Raw genomic sequence first — 14,978 nt, 5'->3', positions numbered from 1 at the left:
GGTTTCAATGCCGATTTGGACAAAGTGATGATGGGTTTTTCTGCTCAGTATCAGCATGGAGTCAGGAATTTGTGCCTGATATGGCGATAGGCAATTTTTCACGCTATGGGAGGGAACAGGCGAAAGGGGGGTGCCATGTTTTCACATCTCTCTACCCTTGTGAGGATAATGGCGTGATGTTTGCTTGTAACATACCCTGTCAGCTCCCCAGCTTGTGATCCAAGCGTCATCAAACGGAGGCATCATCACTCGATTCGGTAAGTCCACGCCGTGCACCGAGTCAGAAAACCTGGACAAACTATTCGTATTAGGCTGAAATTGTTTTGGTTTGTAACGGCTATAATGCGCAAGCGCAATGCATACGGTGCGTGGTCGCTTGGCTCTCCGAGTGGCACTCTTGTAATGTGAAGTCCCGCACAGTCCCATACACGCATAACTAATTATGTAATTGTATTATTATTAGTATGTAATCATATTATTGTGGGACTCCCAACCTCCCTTACAAAGGTAACTCCCTCACACGTTTAAAGAACTGCCAAACATCACAGTCAGGTTTTGGGTTTGGATATTTCAATCTTAGATTTTGAAGGGTTAAAGGGTACTCACAGGACGTCCACTGCTGAACATAGGCCTTAAAAATTACCAGACTCATGTGTTAGATGCCGCTTGCATCTAGCATCTTCTAGCAACTTTCATCAGTCCCTTACCTAGATGTCTATGTGTAAAATAATCCATTACCGGATATTCTTATCAAGAAGTATGAGTCCAACGTCGTGATCAGGGTTCCGCCTGATGCCCCAACCTGGGTGCTTCATTACCTCCTGTATCCCTGCCACCTGGCCGCCTTTCTGGACGTGGCGGGAGCCAGCGCGCACGCTCATGCGGCTGATGCGACTTGTTCTAGAATGTATTATATCTTTTTATTGCCTTAGTTGACAAACGAGCAAGCGGCCCGCCTGATGGTAAGCAGTATTCGCTACCCATGGACTAAAGCAATGCCGTAGGCACAATCAAGCCGTTGCCAACCGTCCTGTTGTAGATATGGAAATAAAACCATATAAAGGATTATTTTAGCGATATTTAACGTTTAATTTTACTCCCGAAGTTTTGAAGACTGCACCTTTCATGGGCACGAGATGATTTGTCAGTGTCCAAAAAGTTAATGATAGAATTAATTTCTTCAGTTTTATATTTAACGCCGAACATTCGCGTGAAAATAAGGATCTATATGTATTGTGGATGTTTATGGGAGGTCATCTTTCACCATCAGATGTTCTACATGCTCGTCTGCCCCCGCTATAAAGAAGGCTGTTTTTAGTCTATCTTTATGTTTAGTCGACTACTTTGGTGACATATGTATTGCACAACTACTGCCTTGCTGTCTTGGGTTCGTGCCCCCGGTAAAGCGATATTAGGTATTTCTACTCAGTATCAGCACGGAATGGAATTTAGGGAAAAAGCGTATGAAGTAACTATCAGTGTAATGCTAGAAATTTCTATGTCATTGATCAAGGTTTAGATATTATTATTTATATCTATTATTAGGCAACCCCTCCGTAAGGTGGCTTATTGTAACTTAGTGCGAGGGCCAAAAACCCAACTATTGTTGATATTCTTTAATAATTTTGGTTGGTATCCTGGTGACATAATCTCTTGCTCTTGGTTTCTTATAACCCGGTGTCGAGATTAAAATTGGGCAGTATATTCTTTTGACGCAAGAAGGGCTGTGTGTTATTGGATTGTTTTCATCTAGAAATTTACCAACCTTTTTGCAGGTGTTATTGAATAATTCTAAAATTTGCTGAACCATACTTTCGTACCAACAATTTACGTAGTGGAAGTAGGTTTAATTGTATTATTTCGTGTAATTTGTTCAAGTTGTACCATCAACTGACTTGTCTTCTTATTCTTTAGTATAAAAAATAGATCTGGGGTCGGTATGTAAAGTTCTAATTTACTTGACACTGTAAAAATAAGAGTGGCACTCACTTCCAAAGGCAGTTAGCAGTGGTAATAACAAGCCTGGGGTTCAGGAGTGCCCCGGCACACCAATGCTCGCCAGATTTCTGAATGGACACCACGTAAGGGTAGTCTTCTATCACTGCATCCATCCCAGCTATCAGGCGTCTCGCACTGTCTAGGAAATGGGAGAGGAAAGTGAAAAACCACGTGGATTTCAATGTTTATTTCGATATTGTTATACAATGTTAAGCAAAACGGTTACAAGCAATTATTCTAAGGATGACAAACTAGTTGAATATAAATAGATCATGACAAATATTTAAAATTAAATCGTATTCTGTTTAAATATTGTTTTTTATATTTTAGTTTACAATCTACAGGTTAAATCAATTATAAGTATTTAAATATGTTTATCGTAACTCATCTTAGTTATTACCTTTAGACAGACTCTTTTTTGAGACCTTTCTAGATTTTCTGTTGCGTAAATTTTCTTTACGATTTCCGCGTTGTTTCCTTGGTCCTTTACGTCCGCTGCGCTTCACCTTGCGTTTGCCCGATTTCTTTGTATATTTCATAGTTTTCTCTAGATCATCTTTATTTTTTACTTCTCTTGTTCGTTGCACTAATTTTCTATGTTTACTTCTTTTTGATTTTGTTTTCTTACCCCGCTCTGCATTATTTCCATCACCGTGATTTTTAAATCTTTTATGATTATGTACTTTGTGTTCATTTGGTTTATTATCTGCCTTTTCTTTAACATCTGCCGATCTTTTGCTCCTTAGCGAAGTCCAAACGTAATCTGGTAGTACTTTTTCACCCTAGGTTTTGACCAACATGCATTTCTTGAGCGAAATACAGGCTGTCGGGGACATTGATATTTTTTCGAACTGTTATAACTGGAAATGCTGTATATTTCTTACTATCCTTCGATACTAATGTTTTCATCTTATACGCTTTACCTGGGTTAAGTATTTGCACCTTGCTGTAAGGTTTCACTTTTTTTGGCAACGTTTTTACTAAAATCTTTTTGTCTTGACATGTTATTTGATGTACACAAATCGTCAGAAATAATAACAACAGCGCCTTCATATCTTAAAATGGCGTTTGCAAGTTCATTTTCATGTTGCATTTTTATTGTTATTTTATTGACTTCCTGATGGGTTTGGTCAATTGCGCGATAAGTTTATTTCAAAGGTTTTTATACAGTATGTTGACAAGATACATTACACCTAATTAACTACTTACGTGATCAACCAAAGAACATCCAAATAAGCTAATCACTTCGACTTATTTTAATTTCGTGTAAAAAGGCATTATTTATCACTGTGGGCCAGCCGAGCGGGGCTATTGGACGTTTTTTTTGGGCTCACCAGGCTTAAGATCCATCGTTAAGCCGGCGGAAGAGATGGAAAAAGTCGGGTCGTCGCCGGCATGACTTTCTAGCACAATATAACCCTTATTCACGGCAATAGCAGTAAAACTTCGCAGTCCTATAAAACTCCGCAGTGTCCATCTTCAGCGTATTGGGGACGGCTGCGGGTTTCTCTGGAAAGTGCCTAGTTGTCTGCAACAGCTCCTGCGATCACTTGGGAACCTAGACATCATGATAAGGTCATGGTTTTAATTTGACCGTCAACCACACTGTTTTTCTTTGCTTTAAAGTAGGAAGATTTTATAAATATTATGACTCCGTTTTCCAGAAAAATGCTGATGTTAATTATAGCATTATCTTATTTAATTATCTATGTTTAATTATATTTTATTATGGATATTATGACAGACATTGATTTATTAATATGCGACGGCCTTGGTTGCGTGTGCGGTAAGGTCTCAGTAAGGTCTGCTCTGAGCTCTTTGGTTCAAAACCCAGGTCGGGCAATGTAATATTGGGTTTTTTCTCACTATCAATAAGGAGTTCGTGCCCGATATGATGATAGGCTTGCCCCTATCACATCAGGGGACGAAACCCAAATTGCGAAAAGTCGGTGCCCTGGTTCCACCTTTGGCTAGCCCTTCGGAGTTAAAGGCGTGATGTGTGTGTGTGATAAATCCATGGTTAAATAATTTTTACCTGCTCCTGATAATGTGAATTTATTTTTAACCTCCTCTAGCTTTTGCCAGTGGTTCCGCCAGCGTGGAAAACATTTTCTGCGATAAAAAGTAGCCTAAAGCATTCAGGAATAATGTAGCTTCCCATTAGTGGAAAAAAATGGTTCGCTTAATTTAGATTAGGGCGCTCAAACAAACAAACTCTTCTGTTTTATATATTAGTATATATGTTATAAATTAACTCGGCTTATAGATTCTAATTGCCAATGATAAAGAAAACATACAAAACTTTTCTAGAAACAATTTTATCAATATTTGATAACTTCTAATACACGCTGTATGTTTTCACGGTCAATATACCTCATATCGCATGAAACCAGCAGAGGTTCGCGAAATTGTTTGATGATTTCTTTGATTTGATCACGGTTTTTTATATTTTTGGTTACGGTGCAGACCATGAAGGCTTCGAAACGGCGAGAGAAATTAAAATACAAAAAATCGATGATTGTTATTTTTTAAATATATTTTCCCCATCAGAGCTATTGACTATATTTATTATTATTTGTGAAATTGCTGTTCTTTTTGTCTAATTGTGAAGCTCAGCATAGCATTACACCACGCTCATCTAAAACATAAGATGTTAAGACCCATAATTGAAATATTTTATTTAGATTTTCTGTTCATTTCCAATCGAAATTAGTCGTAACTGTTCCTGATATAAAAAAAGCTTGTAGCAATCAGAGTCTTTGATAGAAGATAACGCAGCAACCACATTATTAATCTTTAGAATAAGAGCAGCTACAGGTATTATCTTAACAATGATATGGATAAAGGTGGCGTAAATTTTCTGATTAAGTCCACTGATTGTTATTGGTTTATCCGCAAGAACACACAAGGCCTAATCTGATAGCATAATACTGAAGGCAGAGAACTGTAAGAAGGAAGAGGCGTTTTGGGAGGAAAGGAAGATTTCTGGCAACGAGTTTCCGCCATTCTCTTTGCACACCCATTTGCTCGTAATGCTCATCAAATATTGATGTACAATGCAATAAGCCAGAAGTATCACCTGCTCAGAGAGGAATCCGAACAGCCGCAATTAGACCCCATATGGACGCGATAAGTGCAGGTAGAAGGTCAAAATCCCTATCATAATTGTCTCAAAACAAGAGGTTATCGTAATCATTTTGTGAGGCCACAACTGATTGTATATTAGTTCAAGGTCACTAATTTGTTATGGGCAGTATTTTTGTTTGTTGTTAGGATATGGTGTACCTAACGAAACACGAGGAATTTAACGTGATGAACTAGGGTTGTCAAATGTGATTAGGTTTTTCGTATTGCATTGTTTTTTTTATTGCTTTTAATGACGAGATTAGCTTGCCGTTAGCCTGATAGTAAACGATACGATCGCTCATAAACAGTAGAAACACCATGAAACATCTTGAATTACAATTGAAATTGGCAGGTATTTAGCTTTCTTTTCACTAGGGACGTATTAGTAGATCTAATTCAGTTTTAATCTTAAAGGTGATATCAGCTCAGACGCTGACGGTAAAGTCAGCATCTTAAGATCGTTATTATTAAACTTATATCAACAGCGCTACCTGATCGTCTGATCCTGGTAGCGTTTTTAAAGTTTATTGTATTCCTATATCTTTTTAGTCATTTTTTGCCTACGTGCAACCAGAGAGAATAGTTGCCGCGTGACATAAGTAACTTCTCTTCTGCCAGCCTTGCGCAGGCGAATACTTCCGGAAATGCCCGATGTCATCGCCTAGGATAGCGCGTAACAATATTTCTCTTATCCTTTATCCTTCACTGACAACCCTACGAAACGTGTTAATAGACTGGTCAATGCCAGCTATCTGCAATTATACGATAATGCTAATAGTTCAATAGTTTATCTCTATCGGTTTCTATTTTAGTATCACAGTTTGACAGTCTAACGGCCAATTAACTTGTTTATTATTGATTAAAAGAATGTTTCATGTGTTTGGTATCAATAATATTCTTGTTTAGACTAAAGGATCAATGAAGATAACATGTCGAAAACAAATAAACTTCTTTTTGCTTGTGGTAGGATATATTTTGTATTTGCTCGACCGAAGCGATACGACCGCCCATAAACAGCAGAAGCACCATGCAACGTTTTGAATTACAAAGTATTGTTTGGTATTTCACTGCGCTCGCCATCCTGAGACATGAGATGTTAGGTCTTATTATGTCCAGTAGTTACACTGGCTACAATGTTCTTCAAACCGGAACACAACAGTGACTCCACACTGCTGCTGGGCGGCACAAATAGACATTGCGGTGGTACCTACCCAGGCGGACTCTCACATATGAGACTTAGCACTAGTAGTTCCCATTGATATCTAATTATTTTCTTTCTCTGTTTTCATGTGTATTGTTTGTTCTTTTTTGTTCTGTCGTCTGGTATGGACTTCTCCCAGAGTCGAATAGATTTAGAGGGTAAGAAAGAAAAACGTAGTTATTTTTATTCGATAAAAATGTTCACATCCATATTTTTTTATTATATTTATTCATAAATAAAACAATTTATACATTACATCAGTTCACTGCGGTGACGTATCGCAAAAGACCAAAAAAAGAATTAACAATACATACATTTTCATAATCTACCACAAATGTAAGGACCAGTTGAAAGATATTATAGTCATTTTATATGTTTGTATTGATGTGTCTTAATAAATAAAATCCATAAAATAGTGAAAGTAGGTTATTTCAATATATATTTCCTAGTCCTTCGGCGCTATCTTCTTGTAGGTGGCGAGTTGTGTGGCGAGCTGGTGCAGTATGAGTTTGGCGCATGCGCCGTCCGCGGGCAGCGCGCGAGACAAGCGCACCACGCGGCCGCACTCGCGCACCAAGTACTCCAGCTCGTTCTCCAGCTGCCGACCATCGCCTGGAACCGATGGGAGCTTAGTACTTAGTGTCGGGTCATTTGGGAGAGAGATTCCCAACCGTTCAAATTCTTTCCTCCTCATCTCCTACTTCTTAAATCGTTTATTTACATGATTTCTCATGTTTACGCGAATGTTAAACATTAAAATTAAACTACTTTTCGGATTTTATCGCGGTTTTTTCTATTTTAGTTTTCTCCCGACGTTTCGATGACCTTGCAGCGACCATGACCAGTGACCATGAAGGCTGTAAAGTCTTCTAAACGTCGCAGAAAACCCGCGATAAAACCCGGTAATGTAGTTTAATTTTAATCGTTTATTCAAGGCCTATTTACTTCGCGAGACAAGGACACTACGCCACTGTACTCGCTTCTATAGCTAGCTCTCTAGCTGACCACCGCTTAGAACTAATGTGACCCTGGTACTATATATCAGTTATCTTGTGAGTGAGATTTTCAAACACCGGGATAGGTCCTGCTCCTTCCCTAATTCTTAAGTTAAATTTCTATTTCACTGCATGATAGGCCTTGGCGGCGGTAGCTTAGTTGGGTGTGGAACGGACTGCCAAGAAAAAGTCCATAGGTTCAAAACCAAGGCACCCACCTCTGACTTTTCTAAAAATCATGTGTGTATTCTTTGTGAATTATCGCTTGTTTTAACGTTGAAGGAAAACATCGTGAGGAAATCTGCATACCTAAGAAGTTCTCTACAGGAATTTTTAAGGTGTTTGAAGTCTACCAATCCGCACTAGGCCAGCGTGGTGGACTAAGACCTGATCCCTCTCAGTAGTAGAGGAGGCCTATACCTAGCAGTGGGACAGTATAATACAGGGCTGATTTTATTATAAAGTCAGGCCGTTACCTTGCCACGTTGCCTTTAGAACCGTATTACTCGATAACAGTATACCTGTTTAATGATTTTCAAAACACAACAGATCCTTACCTTGTCCCATTCTAGACGTAACAGGCTGGGAGCATTTGTTCGCGAGTCTGGCTAGTTGCGACCGCTCCGAGCTAAACGCCTCGTCCAGGTCGAACAGTTCCAGCGGCGGCGGAGGCGGCTCTCTGAACGTGGGTGGAAACACCTGGAGTGGCAATTACCTTCAGTAGTAAGATTTTAGACTGGACAAGCTACCCAAAAATCATATATGACGGTATTATTTCTCTTAAAAGTTCTTAATATTTTGACTTGATAAATCACGCAACAATAACTTATGATGGGATTATTTCACTCAAAAGTTCTAAAAATGTAAAAAGGCCCCGCTTCTGTCTGTCCATTTGAGAAAATTTGAGATCCTGGGCAGGATATAGGCTTCTATCTATCCCCGGAAAAATATAGCGGGATTTTCATCGCGGTACAGTATATAGCTGCATGGGAGGTCCATTGTTGGTGCCAATAATGGTTTATGTTATGTAGGATTTTGTGTTTTTAATTTTTTATCTTTGTTCCAACACTAAAATTCTTACTTTCTTCTTTTTCTTTTATGCGGGCGAAGTCGCGCAAGTAATAAAATACCATAGAAACAAACAACACACAAGCTGCTGGTAGGTCTCTCATATGTGAGGGTCCGCCAGGGTAGGTACCACCGCAATGTCTATTTCCGCTGCCAAACAGCATCGTGTACTGTTGTATTTCGGTTTGAAGGACATTGTAGCCAGTAAAACCGCGCTCCCGTTTTCGGCGACCATTTTTCATCTCCCAAGTTTAACTTTTAAAGATTTACTTTCACCCATTTTTCGCACGGGCGGGCAACTAAATTATCATAGTTCAGAATAATAAACATATATTATTGTGTAACCTAATCCGTGTTTTGTTCAAACGATTCTTCTAGTTGTTTCTAATTAGATAAAACTGTATCTTTTATTAGAATGTTTAGAAGTTTCGTAATTAGACGGGGTCAAAAACGAAATCATTGTGTGTTATCAAAAAACAAAAACAATACAAACATCACGCATTTACCTCCGAAAGGGTGGCAGAGGTGAAACCAGGGCATACATTTCGCCATACGTTTCGTCACATGATGTTATAGTGAGACTATCGCCATATCAGACACAAATTTTAGACTCCAGGCTGATACAAAGAAATACCCTCGACCTCGAAATATGCTCGACCCGGAGTTCAAACTCGAGAACTTAACGCAATACAACTGCGCCAAATATCATTGCTAACCTAAAAATTGGTCTAAAATTGGTCTACTCTACAAGAATTGGTGTACAGAAGAATGAACTTATCCAAAAGGGAAGGGAAGTACGAATAATATGGATGAATGAGGTTTGGAAATCGTTTTAATGACTAGACTTGCCATAAATTATGATAGGAAAGCCGACAGGAATCGTGTTACATAGATCCTTCGCCACTGCTATTCTAACACTTAAAAATATTAGTTATGTATTACTTACAGCCAGCTGTAGTGGAGGGAACGGCGTCTCGAACTGTGGAGCGATCAGACGCAGCTGTTCGTGTTTCACTCCTAACTCTTCATACAGTCCTAGTACTTCGGGCACTGTAATAAAAAATAAATACTATTTTGTTTTAAATAATAATAATAACAGCCCTGTATTATACTGTCCCACTGTTGGGCACGGGCCTCCTCTACTACTGAGAGGGATTAGGCCTTAGTCCACTACGCTGGCCTAGTGCGGATTGGTAGTCTTCACACACCCTCGAAATTGCTATTGAGAACCTCTTAGGTATGTAGGTTTCCTCACGATGTTTTCCTTCACCGTTAAAGCGAACGATAAATTCACAAAGAATACACACAAGACTTTTTGAAAAAATCAGCGGTGTGTGTCATTGGGATTTGAACCCGCGGACATTCGTCTTGGCAGTCCGTTCCACACCCAACTAGGCTATCACCGCTCGCCTTTTTAATGATTAATAAAAAAGAATACATATATCATAACCTAAAGTTTTATTTAGAGGAGATTCGAACCCAGGATCACGGAGCGATGTCATAGAATTTTGCTGGTGGTAGGATATATTTAATATCCGCCGGATAGCGACCACTGTACACAAGGTGTTAAAACCTGCCATAGTGGCTCACGTAAGTGTGTTCGGGGTTAGCCTGTTTATATCCGGTTCCAACAGGCCGGCATAATTGTGTCGACTGCCGAGATTGTCTTGTATGTGACTACCGTTGATAGTCCGACACGAGTCGAAGCTTATTCAGCAGCTTCGGTCTCAAACGACTACGCTGAGGACCACCTCCGAGTGGGGTACGGACCTCGGCTCAGGGCGGTCGTTGTCGTCATCGATTAGGGGTTGTTTAGTGCTAGTCATTAACGTCCAGGAACGCCAGTCCCGGATCTTGAATTTTTGGAGGTGGAGCAAAGTCTGGATAATGCCGCCCCCGACCACCTATATTTTTAACTCATCATCATCATATGAAATAATTTATGTGGTAATGTACTGGATGTCTTAGTAGAAAAAGTTGCGTTAATTATAAGTTTTATATTCGTCTGCCAAGTTTGGATTTGCCGTCCGGAGCATGGGCCTCGGTTTGCCCCCCGAGATCCGGGGCTGGAGAACGCCAGGGTTTGATTTCCCAATTTGGTATTGGAGTAAGTGTCTCACGATGCGCCAGGTTGAGTGAGAACAGTCGCCAGGTGAAGAGCGCGTGCGGGTGCAGCGGCGCGAGGCGCGGCGGCGGCGTCGACGCCGGCTCGGGCAGCGGCACGGAGCTCAGCCACGCCGTGTCGCCCAGCGTGCGGTACTCGTTTATCTGCAACATACATAGCTTTAGCTCGCGGGCTCCACCTGCGTCAAGAAAATCCTACTGGTTGTAGGTCTCTCATACGTGAGAGTCCACTTGGATATCAGGAAAATCCTGGTGGTAGGTATGTGAGAGTCCGCTTGGTTAGCAGTGGCGAAGGATGAGATTTTCCGAAAGAACTTGACACAACACTTAGGTACTGATATGCATGAATGCTGTCTGCAAATCGTTCTAATGATAATTAGATTCTACATGAAGGGAAGACGGCAGGAATCGGGTTATATGGACCTTTCGCCGCTGCTGTGTGTACCACCGCAATGTCTATTTCTGCCGCCGAGTAATGTGTAGTCACTGTTGTGTTGAAGGACACTATAGCCAGTGTAACTGGACATAATGAGACTTAACATCTCACGTCTCATGGCGAGCGCAGTGGAATACCAAATAATACATTGTAATTCAAGGTGTTGGTGTTTCTCCTGTTTATGGGCGGTCGTATCGATAACCATCAGGCGAACGGCAAGCTCGTCTCGTAATTCAAGCAGTAATAAAAAGAAACCTCGCACGTCCGTCTGTGCCATCTGTACAAAAATCATATATAATTTTTTATTTTGCATGCTACGCGTTCAGTTTGCTTACATCAGGATCGTCTACATCCACGGGGTTGAGATGCAAGTCGCTAACTCCGCCGAGATAGTTGAACACCATCTCTCTGATGAGGTCGTTGCATTCGCTCTCTAGATATTGGTCCGCGAAGAAGTGTCCGGAGCCGATCACGAACAGTTTTCCTGGAGCAAGGTATTTGAAGAATGCGGCTGAGAGTAAAAACGATTAACCGCCATTTTGAATAAACGATCTCTTTTTCGATCTATCACAAAAACGAACCAATCAGATTTCTACTACAGGTGGATCGTCGCCGTTAACGGATAAGTCGTCTCACCCTATTAAACCTTGACTACGATTATGAATGAAGAATATATTTTTTTAAACACAAACTTATTATTTGTTCTGGCGGTAGGTCTCTTGTGTGGGAGTCCGCCTGGGTAAGTACCATCGCAATGTCTATTTCGACCGCCAAGCAGCAGCGTGTAGTCATAGTTCTATTTCGGGTGTGAAGAGCATTGTAGCCAGTGTAACTACTAGACATAATAAGACTTAACACCTTATGTCTCAAGATGGCGAGCGAAATATCAAACAATACTTTATAATTCATGGATGGTCTTTTACTGTTTATGGACGGTCGTATCGCTTACCATCAGGCAAACTCGTCTCGTTATTCAAAGCAATAAAAACATTCGCGTAAACATAAGACATCAAAATGATTGTAAACTTTACAAATTTCAATGAAGTCAACTCACCACCACTTCTCTCAGACGTGTACAAGGCTGCGACCGGTCTTTTGACCGGGTAGCACACGTCGCTGCTCGACAGTATGGCGGCTGCAGGCTTTTTGACGGTCAACGTCGCCCCGTAAGGGTACACGAAGTTCGGAGTGGCCGGATCCTCTCTGTTCATGACAAAACGTCCTATCTATACTCCTTATAATAATGTTTTCCGTGTATATTAAGTATTAGCATTGATATTTATGTACTATATGGCGTTCGGAACATTCACCGTGTTCAACTAAATTGAACTGCAATCCATTCAAAATGACTTTAGTATGGTCAATATTGACAGCTTGTGGTTGTGTATGGAGTGGCGCTTTTGGTATAAAAACTCGAGTCTAAGTGTAAACCTGGATTTCAATAAAAAATAATAGTTAAATAAGTAAAATTATTTGTTGTTCAAGTGAATAAATAGGTTATAACAGTGACGTGTTGGTTGCCATTTTAGTTTAAATTTTGAACAAACAGTTTATTTGGACGTTCGGTTCTATAGAATATACGTCAATGAATTTTAGTTTTTGTCTGCGACTCCGCCCGTATAAAGATTTTCTGGTATATAGATAAAGAATAGTCTGTAGCACTCTGGTAATGTAGCTTCGTATTAGAGAAAAAAAATTCAAAGTGGTTGAATAGATCTTGAGATTAGCGCAATTAACCAAAAATTCTTCAGCTTTATACATAAGTATAGAAATATGGGTTTAAAAATAAATGTGAGAAACGAGAAGCAAGTAACGGAACGCAAAAGATAATATGTTTTTTATCCGTTTGATCTATTGTTCGTTGCAGTATCTCCATAAAATTACTTACTGAATTCTAAATATCCTAATAATATTATAAATGCGAAAGTTTGTGAGGATGGATGTATGGATGTATGTATGTATGTTTGTTCCTCTTTCACGAAAAAACTACTGAACGAATTAGATGAAACTTTACAATAATGTTGGTTATACGTCAGAATAACACATAGGACACAATATATAATTATTTCGTCTAATTTGGTCATAATATAATAATACATATCAAGTAAGTCGGAAAAAGAATTATCCCGGAAAACTGCTTCACGCAGGCGAACCTGCGAGCAAAAGCTAGTATAATTAAAATTATAGAAAATACGAAGCTTTATTCTATATAATATATAGGGTAAACAGGGAACAGATGGACCACAGGAAGACGGGTCACACGCATGAGACGCGATCAGTGTTCCTGTCATAGTTAAATCGAATCACCAGTTGAGAATCTAACTCTTTGTCTTACGGCTTGAAGTTCAGACATAATACACTAATAATTCAAATGTAATAGTCATAAACACCAAAGTAAAACAAATACGTTAAATAACTATTAAATGGCGCATTAAATATCAATTATTTCGTGTTAAAATAGATGTTCGATATTACGAGACATATTAATTTATTATTATTAATAGTTTAATTTCAAATTGATTGTTTTTAATTCTTAATTATATTAGAACTAGACAAACAAAGTCAACAGTTGATGCGTCTGTTCCTTGAGCACAAAGGTCCTAAGAAGGTAAGGGTTGTGAATCACAACCGTACACAAGGTGTTTAAAACTCGTCGTAGTGGCTCAAGTAAGTGTTGCATTCCAGGATCAGCCTGTGTATATCCGGTTCCAATAGGCCGGCATAATTGTGTCGATTGTTGAGGGGTAATCACCTCTCGTCAGTCGACGCTATTGGACCCCACTCCACTTACCATCAGATGCAGTGGTCACTTGGCCGTGTTCGGATAAAAAATCGTTGGTACCATTTTTATATAATTGAACTAGGTATTGCTTGAAGCTTTTCCAGCGTGATAAGCCTTTCCCGCTACAAAAGTCCCTAAAACTGTACGACTCCAGCGCCGTCTATTTAAAATCATTCTCATGCGAGCTAATTACCCGTATAAAAAGAAACCTATCAGTTAATTCAGGATATGATATACTTATACGTGTACCAAATTTCTTCCAAATCCATCCACCAGTTTCTGCGTTTGTCTCTAACAAACATCCAAACATTTTTACAAAATTTCACACTCATAATACTAGTAAGATAGGACGCTAATCCAGAATACGATTATGTGCCTATTTAATAGGAATCATAAACACTACAAACGAAGCACTGTGCAGCACACTATTGCGCTCGTCGCTTTGAGACAATACGTCTTATATATGGGCAAGGTATTTACTAAATAGCGAAACGTTCCCCCTGTCTCCTCCCGATCCTCATCATTGTAAACATATATGACTAAATCTCGCTACCACGTCCTTCTAACTGTCATATAAAACATAACCAATGCTGCACGGCAAGTAGATAGAGAGCAGGTAGAGAGGAGAAGGTAGAAAGAGTTTTTGGGGTGATGCTCTCTATAGAGCCAATTGACAATGTAAATATAATCGCATTGGGTGTAACTCCTGTAAGATTATATTTAATAAATAAATAAATAAATAAATACTAGATACCTGTCAATGTATACATAGTGGCACACCTTTTCCCTTTTAGAGGGTAGGCAGAGATGCTATCACACCCAGATTTCAGCTATATTATGGTCCATGTAAAACTTACAGGTAATCATCGGATTCACTGGAATAATTGACCATTTTCATGAGGTATTTCGTGACTGCCCGGTTCAGTATACCGTTTGATATGTGACACTCCTTGGGATGGTAAAACTTGTGGTACTTAGCGCGAACCACGCAATCTGCAAAGGGATTATTTCTTAGTTAAATCGGCGTTGGTGAAAAATGATTCTTAAGGTAATGCGGATTAGATTCAAATTACAATTACACCAGCCCGTATGCCGCAATGACAATATCTATCTAACAGTGATGATTTGATAATCATGTTCCTAAAATCACACAATGGCCTTTATTTAATAATAATATTAGCCCTGTATTATAGGGGCCCAATTATGCGTCCAGGCCTCTTCTACTACTGGTGGGATTAGGCCTTAGTC

The 14,978-nt window shown here is 39.6% G+C and overlaps 2 protein-coding genes across 2 annotated transcripts; both read right to left on the bottom strand.

Moving 5' to 3' along the window:
* Positions 1–195: 195 nt before the first annotated feature.
* Positions 196–2,770, bottom strand: LOC119191209 (hypodermin-A-like; the record flags this gene model as incomplete). The annotated part of the gene is made up of 4 exons (XM_037445113.1): positions 2,399–2,770; positions 1,990–2,137; positions 739–900; positions 196–289 (listed from the first exon to the last, which is right to left on the bottom strand). Coding segments are annotated over exons 1-4 (543 nt in total), but the record flags the coding sequence as incomplete, so codon positions are not given.
* Positions 2,771–6,556: 3,786 nt separating this feature from the next.
* Positions 6,557–14,723, bottom strand: LOC119191208 (intraflagellar transport protein 52 homolog; the record flags this gene model as incomplete). The annotated part of the gene is made up of 7 exons (XM_037445112.1): positions 6,557–6,937; positions 7,878–8,019; positions 9,335–9,438; positions 10,509–10,656; positions 11,284–11,432; positions 12,003–12,151; positions 14,588–14,723. Coding segments are annotated over 7 exons (995 nt in total), but the record flags the coding sequence as incomplete, so codon positions are not given.
* Positions 14,724–14,978: the final 255 nt, after the last annotated feature.

Source organism: Manduca sexta, unplaced genomic scaffold (assembly GCF_014839805.1).
Source record: "Manduca sexta isolate Smith_Timp_Sample1 unplaced genomic scaffold, JHU_Msex_v1.0 HiC_scaffold_1192, whole genome shotgun sequence".
Classification (NCBI taxonomy): Eukaryota; Metazoa; Arthropoda; class Insecta; order Lepidoptera; family Sphingidae; genus Manduca; species Manduca sexta.
The sequence above is the reverse complement of the archived record's forward strand: the minus strand, read 5'-3'. Positions and strand labels throughout refer to the sequence as shown.